Genomic DNA, 23,394 nt, shown 5'->3' with positions numbered 1-23,394 from the left:
TTACAAGGAGTCAACTCATTAGCAGTACAAGTTGCTTCGTTACGTATTTAATTATTAAATATCACCTTTACTGAAACAGCCGAAAGGATTTTAAAGTATTAGAAGCGTATTAATACGCAGCGTTTATTGAATTAGGTTAAAATCATGCAAGTGAGAAGCGGCGTGTTTCAATATAGGCGTCAAAACAGGAAATCACTTAGAGGATATTATAGTAAGCTGATTGTATCTTACCGGGTGTAAGCAAGGCAATACTGTAGAGTGACTTCTTCCACATTTGAAAGCAAGTATGTCTCACTATACAAACTAAAAAAATCATCAACAAGTAAGTTGTAGCATCAACTGTTCAATACAATATAATCGGTACAATTACAGCACAATTACTAAAATGATTTGATGTGAATGATGATGACATTGATACACATGAGTCGCCTGATAAAGCAATGGTATCGGTCTGGGCCGATCCATCAGGTACTGGCACGATATATTCAAGTCCTCGATATAGTGTTAGCCAAGGATCGTAGCTGACACTGTCAAATTGTTATTCAGGCCTGACAATATTAGAGGAACAAAGGAAGACGTTCCGAAGATGTTGATGAGGTGAATTTTTTTCGACTTTCTTCCTTCGATGCGTCAGTCGGACTGATTAAAAAAAAGCTCTTATAAAAAGCATACCTTGACCCGCAGGTGTGATTAGCCCGTTTGTGTGATCGTGAAATCTGTCTGTTTTTCCTCATATTAATAAAGCACTTATTCTCTACTTAAGCCCGCCTTAAGCATGAGAAACTAAACACAAAGGTTTCTACAGGCGTTGTGACGAAGCAAGCTCAAAATTAAAGTCGTTTCTTTAAAACGTGAAGTGATATTTTGTATAGTCAATGATGACTTTAACTACAATAAGGCTGAAGTTACTCTTTATTGAAATGTATTTAAAAATAATTATATACAATCAAGTTTCTCATTTCTTTTTTATAACTATATTAAAGTACTTAGGCCTTTTTGTTCTTTTATGGAAGCACATGAAAGGCAGCTTGTCAGTTCGAGCTCGTCAACATAAAATAAAAAGCGTCAGAAAAACGTGAGCGCAGGTGAAGGGTAAAGTAAAAGGTGAGTACAGTTTAGCGTGGTTCCAGGGAGCGTACTTGTTAGAGCATTGCGCGAAATTCGTGAGCTCGGGACGAGGGCATGGCAGCGGGCGGCTCTACGCGAGGGGAATGGATGGTTAATAAGCGACATGCGCTTGGTCGCAGCGACTGTGTCCTTTGCAGTCCAAGGAGGTCAGTGGTGCTAAGGAATGGCAAGCGTGTGTGCGGCACGCGGCACTCGTTACCTGTCCGCGTTCGTCGGTGTACACCACATAAGGCGCGTTGGGTGGCGCACAGCCTGTCCGGCCCGACACAAAAAGCACAAAAGATTGCAATGCGGACGACAGCCGAAGCGGTCATTCGGAAGGCATGTAACAGAAAGCGTTCAAAATAAATAGAAAGAAGTGCGACCGAAAGAAAAAGCGGAGGCAACGCCTGTCGCCACCGCCGCTCTACTGATGAACACGCCGGCACACTGAGCACACACGAGGAGCACTAGAATAATGAGAAAAATACCTGATGAGCCAAACGTATAGGGGTGGTGGGTTTCTATTCCATGCGAAAATTAGGAGGCGGCTGTGTTAGGTGCGGGCTTGCGGCTGCAAGCCGATAACCTCTAGTACGGTACGGGATCGACACATCGGCCAAAGCGCACCCGTGCGGAGCTCCTTCGGAAACAAGCGTGTACGTAGCGGAATCGACGGACCAAGCGCTCAACTCTCAGTACGACGATACTCACGATAAACGACGATCGACAAGAGGTAATAAAAAAACGTACAGTCATGCATCCAAGCGTTATTATTACCGGGATCGTAGATACGAGAAATATACACGCATAAGATAATAACGGTAAGTGAGTAGAATACACAATATAATAAGAATAGCGTAAATCTACTGAGACTTCAGCGAGGGCGTATCCTCTCGCGTCGTCCTTACATTACAATAATACAATACAAATGTGACAACACGCCTAGCGCTAATCGCCCCGACAGGCCGGGGCGCACACTCAGCCGCACACGTATGAGTCTCTAAGCGGAGACCCCGCGCCCCGCGCCCCCCTCACACCGCGGCCCAACCGCGCGCCCTTTACGTCGTTTTCATCTTTTTGTACGGGTTGACAGCAGCGGCCGCAGCAGCAGCGGCTGCGGCAGCTGTCGGCGGCGTCGGTGGCGGCATAGCATACATGTATTGCTGCTGGTAGTAGGCGGGCATCGGCATGGGTGGAGCGGGCCAGCCAGGCCGCATCATCAATGGAGCCCTCATCATCCCCTGCATCGCCGCGCGAGCTTTGAAGGCCTGTTGCGTGTAATGGTGTGCTGCCGCTTGCGCCATCGCCGATTGTTGCGCAGCGAGGGCGAGTGCGGCTGCGTAATTTTTCTGTGCAACTTCTTTCGCTACGGCAGCTGGGTCAGCCGCAACGGCCGCGGCGGCGGCTGCAGCGGCAGCGGCAGCAGCCGCAGTGTGATCCAGCGCCGACGGAGGTGGTTGCGGCGTGGGTGGAGTGGCGGGTTGCGGGGGTTGCTGAGGTGCGGGTGGCTGCGGGGGTTGCGGCGCGGGTTGGGGCGCGGCAGGCTGCGGCGCTGAGGCGGGCGCGGCCGCCGCGGAGGGCGCGGGCACCGCCACGCTTGGCGGCGCTGAAGTAGCGGGCGCGGGGTACTCACATGACACGGGCACGAACGGCTGTTGTTGGAGCTGCATCAGCTGTTGATAAGTTGTCGCCGGTTGGTACACAGGAACGCCGGCTTTGTCCGCGGCGGGTCGCTTGTACGGCACCACTCCAGGGAAGGCCTGTAAAACCAAAGGGATCATTTGATACTAGTAAGAAAACTGAGCGACACTGGGGACGCGTTTAGACACGCCTTGAAGGCGTGGATACTTACGAAGTTATCGTAATAGAAGGATCCGACGCTCTTCATGTCCATCTGAAACGAGAAACATACGGTTGAGCGGAGGTCGGCACGGGGGGCGGCCGTGGCGCGCGCGGCGCAGCGCTGGGCGGGGGCGGCCCGGCACGACGACGCGCGCGCTCTACGGCTAAGGCGGAGGCGGGTGCGGAAGGGACCGGCAGGGAGAGGCTGGGAAGGGAGGTGAAGCGTGCAAAGCTGGCAGCCGTACCGGTGGCGGCTCGAGTTCGGCGGGCGCCGGCCGCTTCTTTCCCGGCTCCATGGCTGCGCTCGCTGCTGGCTGCTGGGCTGCGGCGGCCGTCTACGTGAAGCGAAGCGTCGCAGGACGGGACAGAAACAATAACGATGTAGTAGATGCACAGAATACACCTAAAGCTCGGCGTGAGGTGATATTAAAATGCGATAGATAACGAAACAAAATAAAAGTGAAGCGCGAGTGCGACGGAAGCGTGGCGCGCGAACTAAACAGAAGAAGCTCGGCGAACAAAAGCGGCGTCGCGGCGAGCGAGACCAAGCGGAAGAAGAGAAGCGAGCGCGAGCGAGCGAGGCGAGAGCGTGCAGCCTGGTGGCGTACCGCGCCGCGCGCCTGCGCCTTAAGGTGCGCCTGCAGGTGCAGGGGAGGGTGGAAATAGCGGCAGGGGTCGCGGACGCAGCGTCCCTTGACGGCGTCCATGCACACCGTGACACAGCCGTCGTCGTGCGGGACAACGGGCGGCGGCGGGTGCGCGAATCGGCACTCGGCCTCGGCGCGCTTGCACGCTCCGCGCTGGAACTCCCGGCACACCTGCACCACCACACACTGCAAGTCTCACCCGCCCACCCCGCCGCTAGCACCCGGCTCGGCCCTGCTCCAGCCTCTAATCTCTACTCATACTACACACTCGTTGCTGACTAGACATTAACGCGCGAACCCACTTAGTGATAGTTTCGAAAGACAGAATGAAAAAAGAAATGATTTAACAACGAATTTTGTTGTAATTTAGACAATTAAGTACAATATATTCAACTTTTTCGACCGGACGCCGCTTTAGGCCCACGACATAAACAACAAATTTCCAATTTCACGTTTAACTCAATCACGCATCCGTCGCCTCGGTTGATTACTTTTTTATCGAAACAAAGTAGTCAGAGAGTGTATTTTCTTTGTTTGAGGATTGATTAACGACTGTTAAGCAAGTGGCGCCACTACACCATGGGCGCAATGCCACCATGCTAGCAGTCCAAATATATAAGAACAACTATTATTTTCCGATCCAACCCTATGGCCTTGTGATTGCGCCAATAGTATAGATCCTTCACCATAGTAAGCGAGTGCTGCTCGCGAAGCACACGCGCAAGCTCACCGGGTCAGTGCGCCCACGCGAAACAGGGGTCGGGTGTGACGGGCGTCTCTTGCGCCAAATATGGCATCCGAGACCGACAACACCTTCATATTAATGGCTGTTACATTAGTCTCTTTAACTTAACGTTACTACTGTAATAGTTCTATAGAAAATATGTTGATCATGAAACTGTAAAATAGGCCCCCGTAGTATTAGGCAACATCGGGAAGCTTCTACTCTGATGTTAGCGAAGGTAAATTTGAAAAATCGTGTTCTCACCTCGAGGCGGTCAGTGCGAGGTAGCTTTTGTTGCAACACAGGCTGCTGCATGACACCAAGTGGCGACGCGGCAGCGGCGTGGTCGTGGCCCAACATGGCTGGCACCAGCTGCGGCGCATAGTACTGCGCGTACGTTGAACCCACGCCCGGGACACCCGATAGATATGGCGATGTCGCCTGTGTCACAAACAACAAAATATTAGCTCACATTTTGTCAAATCCATCTTAGTACCGCGTATGACTCCATTTTCAATCACTAAATACTTTCAAGCACCTCGGAAGGCCTAGAAATCTGCAAGCACAATAGTAGTAACAAATACTTAATACAAACTTAAAAGCTTTAGCGTAAAAATACCCAATACCAAATTAAAATTGTATAGTATCGTTAGCCAAACAAGCATTCGCGTGCAATAACAAACGAATCGAAATATTAAATAAGCATACGGTAAGTCCGGTCAAGCTACCCACCGGCCACCACCAGGAGTAGCTAAAAGACGAGGGTTGGTCGGGAACTGGGGAAACGGGAATACGAAACTCGTGTTACGTGAGGATTTTGGACAAAGTGCGGTAAAGAGGAGAGAGCAGAAAGGGGTGAATGGTGGTGCGACGCGGCCGGCGGCGGCGTACCTGCGGGGCGAGCAGGGCGAGACTGATCGGGTCCAGAGCGGCTAGGTGACTCGCGGCCGCACCCGCGCCGCTCACGCCGCCCACCTCGACACAAAACCACACAACACGCTACTCATCGTGCGCGCGCCCGCCCGCCTCGACCTCACTCCAAGCCCGATCATGTCTCTCGACGCTACTCGAGACTAGACTAGAGTGTGAACTCCGGTGCATGCCAGCGGTAGTCGGTGCACATCAACTCAACAACTGTAGAAGTGCAAGGAGGAACATCGAGGAGGGACGGTCGCCGAGTTAGCGACAGTGTATACGGTGTAGAAAGATAATGTTCCGGTAAATAAATCTGCATAATATACCACTTGTACCCAGTTCATAACCATGTGAGTAAGTTTGAAGAGTAGTCATGCCACTTAAGGAAGAAAATTTACAAACATGCTCAAGCAAGAAGAGCGATCGGCCACCATAAGTTTAAGTTGCGCCTGAAGGTAAACCATGTTTAAAAATAACACAAAACTACTTTCCCGGTTTTGATTAAGTATTACTACGTCTTCACGTATTCGTTAAACTTTAAATTAAACTTCATGCAGCACGGGGCGCTTTTATAGAAAGCAAATTACTATTAACTTTCCACGCATATAGGTACATGAGTAAGTTTTCAAGACAACTTTTATACTGGGAATTGAGTTAATTTACTTAAGTAGTAATATCTTTTCAAAGCACATACAAGTTACAATTTAAATGTCGTTTTCGTATTAGGCACAGCTTAAACACATAATTATGTATAAGTACATAAAAGTCTACGTGTTTTTTACAAATACGAACGCAAAGTACAAGATAGCGAAGACACCGAAAGCATTGTGGCGTGCACAAATTTACTTACGTATTGAGGACCGATCGCTCAAAGCATTTTATGGAAGACACAGGTTATAAAGGATATGAGACACTCACCACTGCAGGGACTTGGCCGGGCATAACCTGCCCTGGTGTAAGACCCATCTGCTGCATTAAAGCGTTCTTGAGTGCTAGGTGATTCCGACCGTTGATGAGCAGCTGGTCCTTGAGGTGCTGCGGAGGGTGGAAGTACTTGCAGGGTGGCTTCTCGCGGTTACACCGACCCTGGAAAAGTCAACAATGAACATATTATTGAGATATAAAGAAAAGGTACTCGTTTGAAGTACAATATTTCATTTGACGCCCGAAAACATAATGTTCGAAGGCATTATATTGAATAGGCTATTTTTGACACATGCGCGGAAAATGAAAAAGATAAGAGTAACGCGCCCCAGGTAAGTGACACTTCTGGGCTTTCAGAATAGACGAAAACTGCGGACCTTATTCGATAGCATTCCGATAAGCAATATGTGAAACGGGGCGGCGGGCGGCCGCGGTTGCGGCTCAATATCGGGCAAATGTGCGGAAATCCCTCCATGCATCACAATTGCTGTGAGCCGGGCACGTAGCCACCAGAAATCCTCCACTCGATTTTTCCTTATAACCGCGTCTTAGACGGTGTCAAATATTTCGAGGCGTCGAGAGTCTGGGCAGGCTTCGCTCTGCTCATTTTCGGCGTCAATGAGGCGCGAGATAATTGCCTTTCGGAATCGAAGCCCTCCGCCGCACCCGTCTATGATGATTTATTTACATCCGCGTAATTAACTGTCTCACTACGTGACGGGAAGAGCTTCACGGACGTTTTATCGTCGCGAACCGAGCCTCCTGCGCCATATTTTATTCAGCCAAAAAAACGGAAAAGCGCTTATCGCAGTTTCAAAGAAAATAGGTATACAAACAGACGCCGCTTGAATATTCAGCGCTCTACTGGTGATTCGCTTACTGATAACGTCTGGGTAAAAGCTTACAGTTATTTACTGGATAACTTTTCTCATATTTTGTTTATTGTTTAAGAAAGACTTTATTCTAAAAAGCATTACTGTGTAAATGATGTACGGTGTTCGCGTAACATAGTGGATGTGTTCATCTTTAGCTTCGAGCGAAATCAAATCCAGTCGTGTCCCAAATTTTCTCAGTTATTAAACTTCGGCGATGCGTGCAAATAGATAGTGGAAGCAGTCGGCTGCATTTAGATTAACTTGTTACTGGCAGGCATAATGTTAGTTGGACGGTCCTCTCACAGTTTAAACCCAGGATAAAGTTATTATTTCCTGTTACTCCACGCCGTCTACTTCAACTGAGTTTCGATTCCTAGCTACCCCGTTCGTGAATTTGAATGGGTGATCAAATTTCGTCGCCGAGATAGCTTGAGAGAGAAAACCGAGATATTAAACTCCTATTTATTGGGATAGGACGGATTTGCTTTGCCTGTTATTAACTACAGTTACAAATTTAGAAACAAACTTTAAACAAAGGCAAGGCGATGACATTTGTTCAGAATTCGTCTACATTATGAACTATAGAAGGATAAAATATAGCAATAGCCATGTTTAAGCCGAAGTGTACAATTTGGGACATATTAATTTGTTTCTACTGTGCTAGAGTAGTGCAATAGGCTGGTAAGCGGACGACAGGAGACGCGGCACATGCAGGTGTATTGCAGCGATTAGCGTGACGGATGCCCGCGCGGATACAAATGGCCGCGTCGCCAGAGACGAATGGCCCGCTCTGGCTGAGCTCCCGGCGCACACATTACGATACATTAATTGCTCTTCGATAGCCTCTATCGATTCCAACACGATGAATGGCGATCATTCGCGCATTTCTATACACATTATTACGGTAACACTTAATTTCCCGTTAAAGATTGTGGATTTTTCACGTTTTAGTAGATAAGAAAAAGATGTTATTAGCAACATAGTATTTTGAAAGATCATCCGTGATAGATAAGGATTAAAACAAATCTGCAGGAGGTTTCAATACGCCTTATTTGTTCGGGAAGAGGGCAGGCGAGGGTCGGCGAGGGTGGGCAATAACCTCCCCAAAACTAATAACATTTTTGTGATAGTGGAGGAGCAAACCGACCGCGTTGCCCTATAGCTATGTCCTTTATGACACAACAATGCGCACTTGCAATACAATAAGGGGTTAAGCCTTTATTCAGTTTCTTGCTATCGTTGCCAACCTGAACATAGCGATTTAAAAAAGCTATAACCGTCTAGGTGTAGGTCCTTTAAAGGGTAATAATGAGGATACTTTCAGTGGTATAATGCAGATTGAGTTTTAAAGTGCAGTTTTGAAATGGCACCGCCACCATCTCCACATTAGACAAAAAATGACATCAATGAACAGACTTGATTGTGACTAGTTAAGGTGAGTACTGTAAAGCGAACAAGTGCACTTTCCAACTGTGACGTGTATAACGAACAGCCCTCGAGTGCAACGTCGTCCGCAGCCAGTCGGCACGCGCCAACTCCCTTGTTACTGCATCGTCGCTAGCAACGACAAACCGATTACTAATTGTGTGGCTAACGCAATATATCTGTAGCCAAAAGTACCAAAATACAGAACATTGACACATACAGAACACATAAAGGAATTCATTAAAAAGATCACAATAATTAGGAGTGTTCATCAAAATGCTCGACGAGCCAAACAGGATGTTAAGAATGCGTGTCGGGCGCGTCGAGCGGTCGTTAATCGATAAGAACGTTCGATCACGATTGATGGATTGGCGACACGCCGTCGTCGTCGGAGCGCAGCCGGCCGCACGCGCACGCCTCTCGTCGTCTATTTTACTATTGGCCGAATCAGCGCGTGTCGGGACAAATCGACACACGAAGAAAACAACGAGCTAACGAGCCGATGAATGACATGCTCCCGTCACGAAACAGCCCAAAGCCCACTTGTACGCACGAAAGTGGGTGCCAAAAATATTTGTCTAACAGGGACAGCCAAGAATAGAACCGACCGGTGAGACGTGCCAACTCTTACGCCGAGTAGGGCTGCGAGCCACGTGGCCGGACCACTCGCCGCCCGCCCAGCTGCCACTTTACTATCTTGCCTATTCGACACTTTGATTTGCATTGTGTTGCTTGTGTGATTCGACTCTCGCAGATGTCAAGAACAATGTTAATGTATTTACGTACAAAAACAAAACAATTCAGGGTATTTATCTTGTTTTCACAGTTAACAACGTCTCTGAGAAGTATATTAGTACATAAGAACCAAATAAACAGGTAGTTGAGAATATAGATAAAAAATAAAACAAAAGGTAATTTGGAAGAATTCTCATATTCATGCATGAGTAGTACAGATGAAGGAAGTAGCTGAATAAAGTATTCGAATAAGGATGTCCCGATGGAGTAGATTATTCAAAGGGTCTCAGGTTCGATCGCACATTAGAAGCAGGTAACACGATCACAGGCCAAGATCCGGTCCTGGATGCCGCAAATAATTTTTTCTGACAAGTCAAAGCGAGGAAAAGGTGAAATCTAATTTGCAAAATTTTGTGACTGGGAAGGGAATTAGGTAAGCAAAGTCAATTCTAAAAGTAAGTAGAATTTGAATTTAAAATGATTTATAGAGGCGCAGGGGAGTGGCTAATGAGGCGTCACGCGAGAGGGACGCGAGAGGGGCGCGTGTTTACGCGTCGGGCTCGCGCTACCCGCGCACTTTTTTAAAACGGCCTCTGGGCGGCGCTACTGGCGCCCTGCGCTTCGCTGACGTAACGTCTAACACGCCTACACGCACTCGGTCTGACAACTCTACAACAATTGCATTAAAATAAAAATAACAAAAATATTTCGTAGCAGGCAACCATCTACTTACGTCACTGCTCACATTTAATGGACACCCTAAAAGGAAAACAACGTGCTTTCCTTTGCAAAAGGCTTAAAGTAAGAATTATTCACACGGGTGAAGTTTCCAACAAGTTTGCACCGCTGTGCCCGTAGCTTAACGCTAAAATATGCATTCGTGTACAGAGTTATCTCGGCCAATTTTGCCGGTGCCCGAGGAGGGCGTTGGGCGGTCAGTCATTGTTTATCCCGGCTTTTGTATTATTTTAGTCGCACATTTTCGTATTGGAATTCTAATGTTGATAAACAAATTGTATATCAGGATAGTCTTTGATAAACTTTACAGCAATTAACAGTAGTTTTAGTGGAAATGTACAATCCAAAATCGCTTGAGTGGCATTATAAGCGTGTCCAAGGATGTGACTTAATGCAGTGCATAGTGTAGTTAGTAATAAAACGGCCAAGGCAGCAGGAGCCGAGGGGCACGAGATTAATGCAACGGAAGCGGGCACGACCTCTCCAGGTGTTTCATTAAATTGCGCGCGGCGCCTCAGTCGCCTCGTGCGGCCGTTATGAAGGCTGCAAGCTCGAGGGCCATTCGCTTTAAGAACGCCTGCGCCACTTTGTAACAGCCTTAATGAAACTTGTTACTTATAGGCTCGCGTAAATTGCCTGTTTTACTGACGTGGGGGGGGGGGGGGGGGGAGGAATCATTAGGTCAGTGAACGCTCTCACGTACGAAACGTCTGAGCAACTCCTGTTACACTCAAAGTGCTATTCTTGTTGCCGCTAACATTCTAACACTCGCTGAAAAGTAATTATGTGAAGAAGATTCCAGTCGTATTAAATGTAAATTATATGAAAAGATACGAATGACGGACATTCACTGCACTCAACATAATTTAATACCTATGCTCTGTATGCTGCTATTACCAGAAAACATGTCAGACAAGTGACAGTCAAACATTTCAATTTTTAGTGTTTAATTTATGTTTTATGACAAAACTGAACTGGAATGGACGTTATATTTTTATAGTTTGCAAAGTGCTTTGTTTGAAAAGTCCACAGCTAGGTATAAATATCTCTAATTGTTTCATATTAACATAAAAATCCTGAAAACTTGTTTCACATGAAATAAGCGGCAAATGAGAGCAGCGAGGGTGTATAACGATCTGGAGCGACGGCGATGTCACTCAGGACGTCTAACCAGTTTAGCCGTGCTGCTGCAGTAATTAGTCTAAGCAGCTGGAGCGCTCCTGACGTCTCGCCCGACTTACTTTGACTTGCTCCTCTACCATTCGGTTCACTTCACCGATTTGTTCACTTCATTATCCAGGTAGAACGTATTTAATTTATCACTTTGATTTCGGCGCCATTTACCTGTTATTGCACACAGCATATTAACCTTTATAATACATTCTACAATGTTTTCGCACCAGTATTGTGTTCAAACCAATAAAAAAACCTTATACGACATCGAGCTCTTATAGTGGATAGAGAATCCCTCGTGCGAGGAGTCTGGAAGATTAAATAGGCCTTCTGTTTACTTCAAATGATACGGCGAAGGCAATAAAAGGCAAAAGTTAGCCCACTATACAAAAGTTTCAATTATACATCCAGCGACATTGGAACCTGGCACCATTTTTATTAAATCGTAAAAAGAGGGGTCTTTGTAAACAACATCACGGCCGAAGATAAAAGGCGATAACTGCGAAACGGCCTAACTACTAAATAAAGAGCCTTTAGTACGTTCGATAAGGGAAGTTTAAGAGGAGTTTTCGAGGCGTACGGGTTGGACCGATAAATTGGGCGGCACTTAATTATGATCTCGGGCGGCATCTTGCAGGCGGCTAATATCCCGGAGTCGTTTAATGCGCGAACTTGTAGTCTCAGCTCCGGCGGGTGTGATAAATCTTCATCTACGCCCGAGAGGTGCTCGTTACTTGCTGTTGCGTTCTGGTCTTGTCCAACTAGCGTAGCCGTATACATATTACGCCTATTGTCTAATTTCACCACGTCGAGAGTCGCGGATGCTTATGTTGATTGTTATTACAATATTTTAGCTCTTGTGACTGCAAGCATTATTAAACAACTTAGAAATATGTACAAACATGACTTACAAATTATAGAAGGTACTTAAAATATATGATTAAATAAAATAAATTAATCAGTACAGAGCACTAAAAAAAACGACCTCAAAAGTAGTGGAATTACGTCTATTTGCCAAGTTTTATTGAAATATCCCCTAGTTCGCCACTATACAGGAATTGACACCGGAGATAATAAAAATCGGTTCTCACTACTCAAAGTATATTAAGAGAAAAAAAAACACCTTGAATTGGAGAACAGCAAAATCACCATTAAAATAATTGCTCCTTATAATGAAATTTAGGCGCTATTTATAAAAATGAATCTTCATGCGTGAACAGCCACCCTTAGAGGTGGATGATTTTCTTGAAAATGAAATGGGACCACTATGGAGGTACCCTCTTTCCAACAAAGAAATAATCATGAAAATCGGTTCACAAATACCGGAGTTATCGCGTAATATAAATACAAAAAAAAACAGTCGAATTGAGAACCTCCTCCTTTTTTAAAGTCGGTTTAAAAGAATATAATCGGCGTAAAATTATATGTCATTGGATTTTGTGTAAATGAAACCGTATCAAAAACATTTGAAGTGTAAATAGGAAGCCCAAGTTCCAACTCTTTCGCAGTGAATTAATTTTATCAAGACCCGATTCCGCGCAAATGAAATCTTTGAAGTAAACGAACTTCGATGGACAACACATATGATGACGCTCACCCGACGCTCTTTAAGACCCAAGGAGTTACTAAACACATTAGCATAAATCAATTTCCTAAACATCGCTGAGTAATTTACCGCATTGATTTATGATGAAAAGACCGAAGTTTATTCGCGTTATGTTACCTTTTTATGGTGCAAACGTGGGTAATATACGTAGAGTATACAATATTGTGGACGCCCGGTCGGTACATTAGGAAGAGTGGCGGAATGTTATTGCCGCGTGTTAGGTTAATGTTGGAGGCCGACACTGGGCGCTGTGCGACAATTGGGGCACAGCGAGGGGCGCAAGGAGCAAGGGCGCTAAGCTGGGGCGCAGTCGGCGCCGCATTATCTAGGTATAATTAAACCGGGCAAGACGCCGGCGAGACGTTACGCCGTCCTAACGACTTTTATGGCGTATGTAACATTGCCGGCACATAAAATAAATGTGCCGCCTCCAGCGCCCCGATATAGCTTAGTATTCCCAGATTAATCGCCAAAATGTTTGCTCTCACGCAATACGACTGCCGTTATTCGCAGTCTACACATAAATGTAAATATCGGTAGCTTTGTTGTTATATTTTTGTTTGCCTATTTGCTGGTGAAAGATATTAATGTATGCTAATTTTAGAAGAACTCTGAACTTATTTTCTCAACGTATTCGCGTTCTTTTATATTTTCGGATTTTATGTCGATTGACCGTAATCAGGTTTTAACGCTTTAAGGGGCTAAATAAGTAGTACATTCAATCCAAGATATTTGCTCTGGTAGAACAGTGGGCCCTGTTTCAGTAGTTGAAAGGAGTGGAGCTGACCGCTAGGGCTCGCCCCGACTCGTCATTTAAATCTTTACATGTCCACATTAGCTTTATAGACGACGGGGAGCTTTCTCCGGCGTTAGCGGCGCCTGAGTGCGCTTTTATTGAGGATGAAATACCGTAATTGCCACTCGGCGCCAAGCCGTGACTGACGAGTTTCATACGTGGTAATTGTACGTACGGTCAAAGGTTACTTTTTAGCGTAGGCAGTCTCAAGCAGAAACTAATTTACTTAGTACTCCGAATGAGATGAAAGATGCACAATGTGCCTATCGCACGAACCAAACAATGTTCTGTTTATTGAGTCTACTTATTTGAACGGCGCAACTTATTTTGATTGAGATTAAGGTAAAGTAATGAATCATATTTACGAAATATAATGAGGCTTTATATTTAAGAATCATGGGCCCCAGAAACAGAGCGCTACATAAAAAGGGAAATATTCAAAACAATAACCGCTTTTCATATCTCAATCCCCAAACAGCCATAATCTTGACAAATGACGGTCTTTGGAGTGTAGTCGGCACTACGGGCCGCATTGACAAAGCCCCAAATAAACTGACGCGGACACATAAATAAGCATATTCGATGTTTTATTGAGTGAAGGAAATACTAAGGAAATAGTTTCCCGCGTCATTACGCGGGGCATCAATCAAAGGACGCCCACTGGTGGCGTAGATTTGGAAAATGTACGGACTTACCGAGTGGATCGATTACGACCGCAGTCGGCTTGTTGGCGGCTTCCGGGCTCTTATTTACGATTTTGGATTATTAAGGTCGCCAGTTCTCAAGATAGTAAGTCTTAGTAGATTTTGGTAAAAAGAGGCGAGAAAAGAAGTGAATTTCGAATGATAGGTACGGCGTTCAGTTACAATCTGTAGAATTATATCAAAGAAGTTATATCAAACTGAAGTTAGTTGGAAATTACGTTAGTATCGAGTTCTTTGCTTTCGAGAATACTACAAATGAAAAAAACTTTTTTAAAATCTAAATTACGTATTTTTGTTTTTTCAAACAAACCAACATTTCGGGCCCTTTATAGGTCTCATGGTCATGGTAGTTAGCCGAATATACTTCCGAAAAAAATTGTTTAATTTCTAATTACGTTAATGTTTTGAAAAGTTTTCAAAAAGGTATGAGTTATAGAAGACCACTGCAGCAATCAGCTCAAGGTCAATTTTATACCATGGTTGCTAGGCAACGAAACAGCAAATATGGCGCAGTATTTTCAGATTTGCGTGGCCGTAAACGGTGAAGGCGCCCGAGCCGCGACTGGTAATGGTACGAAATGCACGATATCTGCATTGTGGGGCGGCGTCGCGGCGCCGGCGGGTCTGGCGTCGTGGCGGCGGCGCATACATCAGGCACGCGACCGGCCCCCATCCTCAAACCCCTACCTCGCCCAGTTTCGGACCTCCTACCCATTATCACTATCGTTTTTCTATTTTAACCTGCATTGATAATTGTTGTTTCAGCGAGAACTGATATGCGTTATTTACAGCCGTAAAAAATTGTTAAGTCTCTAGTATGTTCCTAAGGATTCGTGCACTGGATTAGTCAATTTACTAGTTAACTCTTTTTATTTTATTCCGGTTTCTAATATGAAATTGTAATGGAGTTTAAAACGATTATTGGCAAAGATTTACGTCATTGTCTGTGAAATGGCGATGATATAATAAATAGTAGCCTACAAGAAAAATTCAGGGACATACAAACCACTTAATACTTAGTATCCCGGTATCTATAATATAAACACTAATTACTATGACTCGTTACGAATTCTAAGGTGAATTATCGTACATAAACATAATTATTAGAGAAACAGACAAGTTTATTACGAAGATACTAACAGTGTATAACAATGACTCAACTAGAGTTAGATAACTTAACTAGTCGTCGAGTTAATAAAATCAAATTAGCTGTGAGTTATGATTAGTTTGCAAATTGCAGATCGTTTCTCGATTTGCATAATATTCCACGTTGATATTCGATACACATACGCAAGTGGTACGTTTGTTAACTGCTATCCATCCTTATTGCCTTAAAAATAGATTATGTACATGAAAGTGTTTCGCACAGCTAACCCGGAATGATGAAATAACAAGTCATTCGAGTCACGACGTCAACTAATTGTTATCGTAGTATACGTTGTAAAATGTTCATAAAATAAAATAAAAAATATCATACGCCAAAACCAACGTATTTGATTATAAGCTGACTCTTGTAGGACAATTTTGTCAATAGTTGTTCTTAATTTGAGAGTGCATTATTACTGTTATAAAGTCCGTCTAAAAATAGATAAGCCAAGTTGGATGTCCGATCGGTTGTAATTAACGTTTGTAATTAAAGATGTCAGAAAGTTTTAAAATTTACAGCGACAACGAAAGGGTCGAGTACTGCAGAATTGTTAAGTCCTTCCTAATGAAGAGTTTAAGGTGCATTAACAGGCTGAATTGTAGGGGTCGTAAGAATTGAAATAGGGTTAAAGAATGGATGACGTAGGATAAATAGAATGCTGCTGGATAATGTTAGATCCAATATACGAAGAGTAATAAAGAAGATAAAGAAGAAAGAGAGAAAATAAAGAAGAGTAAAATAAACGATTACTACAATACTATGCATTATTCCATATGCCTTATCTATGACTTAAAAAAAAGATGTGAAAAAAACCCCACTTTAAAACAAGAGGATAATGAAAATACAAGAAAAGAGCACACATTTTTTTAAAATGAAAGTTTGGACGAAACTGCGGTTGCTCAAAGTTGTTAGATCGTAAGCAGAGTGCGCGGGAAGTAAGCAGCACATTGCAAGCTGCACTGCCCTGCTCCCCATTATCCTATGCAAATCCGGATTTCCCAAATATCGTGCTCCGCCGCGGGCTACCTCGCTATCGCGGCTATTAATAACGCTCCGTGTTACAAATACGAGCCTGGAGCTCAGCCGTTTAGTCCGCCGACGAAATACACCGGCCGTACGTTACTTTGCACCATGCCCCACAAACACTCACCCTCAAGTGCTCTACATTCAAGGCATTACAGTTCAAATTCGTATAATTAAACGATTTTCCCGCTCGTTCGCCTACTGAACGCTCGCGGTCGCCTCTGAAAGCATTTACATATTTTGCAAATTGACGTAATTTCCTAGATTTGATACTACAATTATTTGAGAGTTAAAATTATATAAATAAACAGTCATTTCCTGTCATTTCCAGCCTTTGTCCGTTGGATGCTTCAAATATGAAAAGATATGAATAACGTAAAGACTTATTAACGTTTTTCGTATCAGTTACCATGTTTCTAAAAAGTCATATAATGTGACTTTGTTTATTTAGGCGAGGAGCTTTACGGTGTTTGTAGGGATTGAAATGTTAAAAAAAACAAAGAAAATTACAAAAATTTCACATCATTGTCGGTTAGAAGCTTTTACGCGCACCGCCGCCGCCGCCGCCTTGGTCGTGTTCTTGTTTATCGTTTTTTTTTGTGTAAATTTAGTGATTATGCGTTTACAACAGTGTAAAAATTAATTTGAGTGAGCTGGTAGTGGCATATAAATATTGGAGTAAGTGGGGTGTTTATCGCGCGATCTCGTTAAACAGGTTAGTCGAGTGAAGGGAGTGGATCATCGCGCCGAGGTCAGAGGCACGGGTCAGTTACGGGTCGTGCTCTCAAAATAATCCCTTTTGCCCGCCCTAAGAATTAAATTTTTGTAACAAATTCGTTAATAGGTCTAAAATAAGCTTAAACATGCATTCAGTTACAGTTTGAAAAGGGTCTCGATAACTTATTTGTTGAAAAGTTGAGTCTGTAGGAATTGAAAATGAACTTCTTACACTGAAAGCGACGGAAAGTTTCATTAAATATATAAGACATGTGAAGTGAAAAATTAAAATACTAATGAATAAACTTCCACTACACGAACATTTCATTTCGTATGAGATATTGTCTGATTTAAATCAGCAAGGTTCCACAATATCTGAAAAAAACGAGGAAGTTTTCAATTCGACTGTAAGGTTTTTTTTTGGGTGTATGTTACACCATAACTCCGTCGGCATTTGTGAACCGATTTTGATGATTCTTTTTTGTTCAAAAGAGGGTACCTCAGTAGAGGTCCCATTTAAATTTGAAGAAAATATTCCACCTCTAAGGGTGGAAAACTAGGGGATGAATGACTTTTGAAGTCAGTTTTTTTAACACAAGTACTGAGTTAATCAATGTGTTCTGCCCACCATGACGTCTGGTGCCGAGACATGCAATCTCACGCAGGAGACAGCATATAGGTTGAGAGTTGCACAGAGGGCTATGGAGCGCACGATGCTCGGTATCAGCCTTGTAGACCGAGTTCCGAACATTGAGATCCGACGACGGACGAAAGTCCAGGATGCTGGACTCGAATCATGGAACTCAAATGGGGTTGGGCGGGGCACATAGCAAGGCAAGATAATGAGAGGTGGAGCAAGACGTCGACTGATTGGTGGCCGAGGATGGGCAAAAGAAGTCTCGGACGCCTAGTTGCAAGATGGCTCGACGACATAATACACGTCACGGGGCGTCAATGGATGCGGCTAGCACAGGAGTGGGTGAAATCAGGCTGAGAATGATGATGATGAGATATTGATCCACAGTCTTACTACAAAAGATTTAATAATCACCGTTTTAACATGCGTTTACTTAGTCAGTGACTAAGTCTTTAAACATTGTTTAAAACAGTGTTTAACGTGTCGTACCACAAAACCATGTTTAACGCCAGTCTTTGTAGACAAAGTATAAACACAGAAATAATATTCATCTATGGCAGCACTAGAATTCATTCATTCAGTCATTCGCCGTTTGTCCCCATCTTTTCTATTTTACGCAGATCCAACAGTGGTTTATTAATAATTTTATCTATATATATAACTAGCAATGTATTGTCATAAAATAATATAAAATAATTTGCAAGTTGTACAATACAATGCAAGAATTTGTTAAAATGTATTTTTTTTATTTTACCTCATAGCCTGTTTTGTTAATGGGTAAAGCGTAACGGAACGTAGTTTTTACCTGAACCTAAGAGAGGACTGATATTGCGTGTAATGTTAGTGATCGTTGGTTTCTTTTAAAAAACTTTCGCCTTTTCTCGTGCGTTTCGTATTTAAATCGGTAAATAGTATCAAAACTGGATAAAAACGCCAGTGTGGTGATAACTCGATTCAAGACGAAAAATTTTGTAGTGTCATCCTACACATGGGAATTAAATACCACGAAATTATGAAAGTAAGTTCCCTTTTGGAAAATTTCGCCCTGATAAAATACATAGAAATTGCGTATCAATGCACTCTAAGACGACATCATAAATAGTTAAATATTGCTACGGATTCTAGTAAGTTGTAATTAGCTCTCGGTTCTCTTTTGTTCAATTAGCACTCAGTTGAACAAATAGATAAACCAGCATTTGTTGAATAAGTATTTGTTACTAAATAAATGATGAGGAGCTAATGCAGCTGTACTATTTTTTAGCTACAGATTTTTATTTCGGCATTTGAAATAATAATTCGTAAATATTCCGGAATGGCACGTAAACTACTACCCAAACGTCTTATTAACAATATGGCACAAAAACAAAGCATGCCATAGAAAGGAGGAAGTAAAAAACGCAAAGTTGAGAGAGTAATTCGTAAATATCTTATTTTATGTTTGCACGTAATTTACTATACTTAAAAAAGCTCTGCCTATTTATTTCAGATTAACCCAAAAAGTACTATTTTACAAACAAACAATGAAGTTAAAGAACCGAAAACACCGAAATTATGGGAGAAGGAGTACAAATTGAAAATAAAATACCAAACTAAAGAATTGTGTCACTAGGATGTAAGACACAAGCTACTTACTAACTGAAGTATTGATGATGGAAAAAGAAATAAAGAAAAAAAAGTTGGAGAGAAAGGAATTTGAAATATTATTGTTGAATGATGAAAAAATGGCATAATTGTGTCCAAATTTTATTAATAAATTTGTTATATCAAAAATGTTATTGTATGAAATTTCTTTTTGCAATATTTCCTATTAATGTAGAAGGCACCTGTCAACTCTGCATTCGTGGACGTCTATATTCTACAAAATCGAAATTTTCTTTCATGTTCACTTTCTTTCTTTCTTTACAATCACTATGTTATGGTCCGAAGATTGAACTATACCTTCTCCGAAATTTCTTTTCATCGTAATACTCAAATGGATTAATTCGCTCACGATGTATTCTGTCTCGATACATATCCATATAATCCACGTCGCCCATGTCAATAGAATCAATAAAATTGAAGACATCCATAATAATCACCACAAATAAACGAAAAGAGAAATAAAACACAACAGTAAACGGTATCTTGCAATGACCCTTGAGTATTGGTGATCTGTAGCAATGGCTAAAACACGCGTTAAACTAACATCTGGCAGTGGTTTAAATTTAAACAATGTCCAACCGCTGTCCATCCCAAAACAATGGTTAGGCGCGAATTTATGGTACAACTTTTTCTAAACATCTGGTGAACAACTGCTTAAACGTTTTTGTGGTAAGACTGTGAGTGTTTAATTTACCCTTTGACACGTTAACATCTAATCAGCTAAGTGGTTAACGGTTATTTAAAAAAAACATTTGAAATATTATTAGTACAAATATTGAATGTTGAAATATATTAGTATAACCGAGCGGTCTAAAGTTAAGAAGGAAAGAATGGAGCTAACGGCTTGCACCCGGTCCATAATAGAGAGTTTTTCAAGAGTTCTGGTAATTAGATTAGATGCCGCACCAGAGTGAGTCGACGTGCGCTCCTAGAATGAACTTCTTTTTTGCTACACATTAATGTCTCAGTTTATAACGAGGATCGAGGAAAGAACGGAATTGAAAAAAATAAGGAAAAGAAGTATAGGAAAATTCTCGAAATCAAATTGATTTTACGACTTTTAACTTTCAAGTGCTTGTATTTATATTCAACTTTTACTGGTCCTTAGTCGTTGAGTATTTGCATAAGAATTTAATTAGCAATATTTCCGTAATTAGGAGAATTAGATTTGAGATACTAAGGCCATTCTAAGAAAGACAAATGATTAAGAATATAAGCAACGCTAAGATAAGTCCCATCGGATCGAAGGAATTTTTGTTTGTGTTCGGATCTGTGTATTAAAAATCACAACAAACTAGTGGAGTCATTTCAAAAAAATTCTCAAAAAATTAAAGAAACAACCAAAGTAGCAAGTTTTAAAAATAGCACAAATAAAAATAAGGTTTGGCACGAATTCGAAAAGTTCAATGCTCACCAGTAGCGAAGGATCCAATGGAGAAGATGTTAAATAAATTTCATTAAGAACACGCTTTAACCGGTCCACTCGAGAAGGTAGTAGACTGCGGAATGCCCCGGGGCGACGTCAACCCACAGTCACAATTTAATTAAATATGGCTTCGGATTAACTTGCTACGGTTTCACACAAACTATTAAATTTCTTTTTTTTTTCTAAGCAAATCGAACTCTATGGCAAGGCAGCAACGTACACGGATGCGTCATACCTGTCCGCTGATACACGAGTGATATCAGCTCTGTACGTATATGTGCCATCAGACTATTTGAGTCTAAAGTTGAGGATTACCTGAAACAAAATTATTATAAAGTAAGTAAAGTCCGCGATTTGTTTACGTCAAAATCAATTAGCTTCAACAATGTCGCTAATAATAATATTGGTGAAGGGAGTGACGAATCAAAGTTACTCCGGTGTAAAGTCTTGACTCTGATAATAATGGGTTTGGTTGAAGGGGTGAGGGTCGAGGGCGCGGGTGTGGAAGGGGTGCGATTGTTTCCGATGATAAACACCGGCCGCCATCCAACAGTCGGCGCTAATTAAACAACAACAGAGAAAATTAATTTGATTGTTTCGGAACTGGGCCTCTTTGTTACGCCCGTACGAGCGAGTTACCTTGCAAAAACATTTGACTGACACCGTCGAAGCTTGATTTTTCCTCGAATTATTTGCACAGACGCGAGCGCCGACGATGAACAACAACAATCGACTGAAGTTTATCGTTTGAGAGTTTATTAGAAGCCGTCAAAGTGCGACGGGTCGATGGTTTCTCAAAAGGTGAATACAGTGACGTACCGTTTTCATTTAAATCTGTAAGGCTACGCGTACGCCGAATGTTGCATTGAAAGCGTGTGAATATTAAATGATCAAAGTCAATCAATCTGCATGGCGGTTGGAGAGCATAGAAGTAATTACGTGAACAATGGATGTATATTTCAGTTGAACTAAATAATAAATGTTGCCAAATTAATATACTATGTGTTTTGGGGTTATAATGGGTATAACAAGAGATGTATCCACAAGAGCAGTAACAGTCAAGGTGGTGAAGTCGCAAGTGCTATTAAGTAGAGATGTGGCAAGTTGGTAGCATTAGTGACAAATGACGACCGCGTGACGCCACGAGCTAATGGCGGTAGTGCGCCGCGGTAGGCGCCGTCGTCCTGTTTCTGGATCAGGTGGCGTCTATCATTTTATAACGCTCGAATCCCGCGGCTCGAATTCGCACAGTATCTTGTCATATCAATGACATGTCGTAATTAATGACTGCTTAGATATTCTGCACACATGTTAACAAAATCTGATATACGGGTTACCCGATATTAAGACAACAATAAGGATCATGACATGGTTGCCGCTTCAGTACGAGCATAGACAAATAATTAATCCTCGCGACAGAGAGTTGGAACAGCTTCTGGATGTCAATTAAGCAAGGTATTTGTAAAACGTCCCTTCAATGAATAAGTTGCGGAATTGAATTCGGAAAATTAACCGTGAAAAGGCACAGGGTCGGGCAAAAACTTTAATGCGAGTGCCCGGAAAGCTGCCGGTGCGAAAATGTGGAATTACATGCGGTATTCGACTTGGCTAACTCGTTTCGAGAGTGTGAATTATTCACGCGGTGCCGAGTGCCTCGAGATAGATTAGAGACGATAATCTTTTTTGTCGGTCAACTAATATTTCTAAGCATTTTTTAGCCTTTTAATTACATACTAACGTAATAACGTACTCGATGTTGTTTAAACGTTCAATCTGTCAACAAATAATGCTTTAACTTTGTGTGACTACAAAGGATTTATACGTATTTCAGGATGAAAGAGTGATCTTCCTATTCGAATAATAAAACTTTGTTATCACATTAGGATACAAAACTTTTTACTTGCGGGATACCGACACAAAAATAAGCAGAAGGTAAAAATTAAAAATTCAGAACGAAAAGTTTCGTAAATATCTGGCAGTAAAGGGTAGAGGTTCAGTGCACAGGGTACGGGGTCTGCTCATTAAAGGTGCGGTTCGCTCATTCGAGTGGGACGAAAACGTCATGTCCGTTACGGTTTGGGCTGCAATTAAACACCGAGAACTGCCGTTCATTGGAAAAACGCTGAACAAGTGAACACAAATACAAAAGCTATCTAATTACGCGTGCCCTGTTGTTTTCACATGTAACGTCATTGTTGCTTGTGGTTTTTGCCAAACGGACCCAACTGTGTCGAATCGAACGAACCTGCGTAGTTTGCGAGTTTAATTAGCAATGTGTGCCGAACCCTAAACATATTGGAGAAGTGGGAGTTCGTCACGCCATGACTATAGATACAAATCGTCGCTCTGTCACTGGATATGCTTTTAATGAACTTACAGCAATTCAATTTGTTTATTACAAGCGAAGTAAAATTCGTCAGAGTAATGTTGATTACACCATCTGTTTTGGTGAAGGCAATTAAAGCAATGGCCAGGGTAGGAAGTAGAATTTACCATCCCAGAATTATGCCTCTAATTTGATTCCACAGCGAAATAGAGTCTTTTGGGTCATTAAGTGAGGAGTGGTGGGGTTAACACAATCGGAATCAA

General features: G+C 42.6%; 1 protein-coding gene across 14 annotated transcripts in view; it reads right to left on the bottom strand.

The window, feature by feature from the left end:
- Nucleotides 1-23,394, bottom strand: part of LOC113237481 (protein muscleblind) — a 392,439-nt gene that overhangs the window by 5,516 nt on the left and 363,529 nt on the right. For 3 of the 14 annotated variants that reach the window (XM_026473985.1, XM_026473993.1, XM_026473978.1), the window contains 7 exons: nucleotides 6,157-6,324; nucleotides 5,215-5,298; nucleotides 4,588-4,764; nucleotides 3,561-3,770; nucleotides 2,963-3,004; nucleotides 2,744-2,879; nucleotides 1,328-1,380 (listed from right to left, as the gene is read on the bottom strand). In XM_026473985.1, the coding sequence (XP_026329770.1) occupies nucleotides 1,328-1,380; nucleotides 2,744-2,879; nucleotides 2,963-3,004; nucleotides 3,561-3,770; nucleotides 4,588-4,764; nucleotides 5,215-5,298; nucleotides 6,157-6,324 (870 nt within the window). Of the gene's footprint in view, nucleotides 1-1,327; nucleotides 1,381-2,743; nucleotides 2,880-2,962; nucleotides 3,005-3,197; nucleotides 3,288-3,560; nucleotides 3,771-4,587; nucleotides 4,765-5,214; nucleotides 5,299-6,156; nucleotides 6,325-23,394 lie in introns of all 14 variants that reach the window. The other 11 variants (XM_026474000.1, XM_026474016.1, XM_026474026.1 and 8 more) reach the window with 11 other exon arrangements.

This window comes from Hyposmocoma kahamanoa, unplaced genomic scaffold (genome assembly GCF_003589595.1).
Source record: "Hyposmocoma kahamanoa isolate Upper Pololo Valley unplaced genomic scaffold, ASM358959v1 102, whole genome shotgun sequence".
NCBI classification, from domain to species: Eukaryota; Metazoa; Arthropoda; class Insecta; order Lepidoptera; family Cosmopterigidae; genus Hyposmocoma; species Hyposmocoma kahamanoa.
This window is presented reverse-complemented; position numbering and strand designations above follow the sequence as displayed.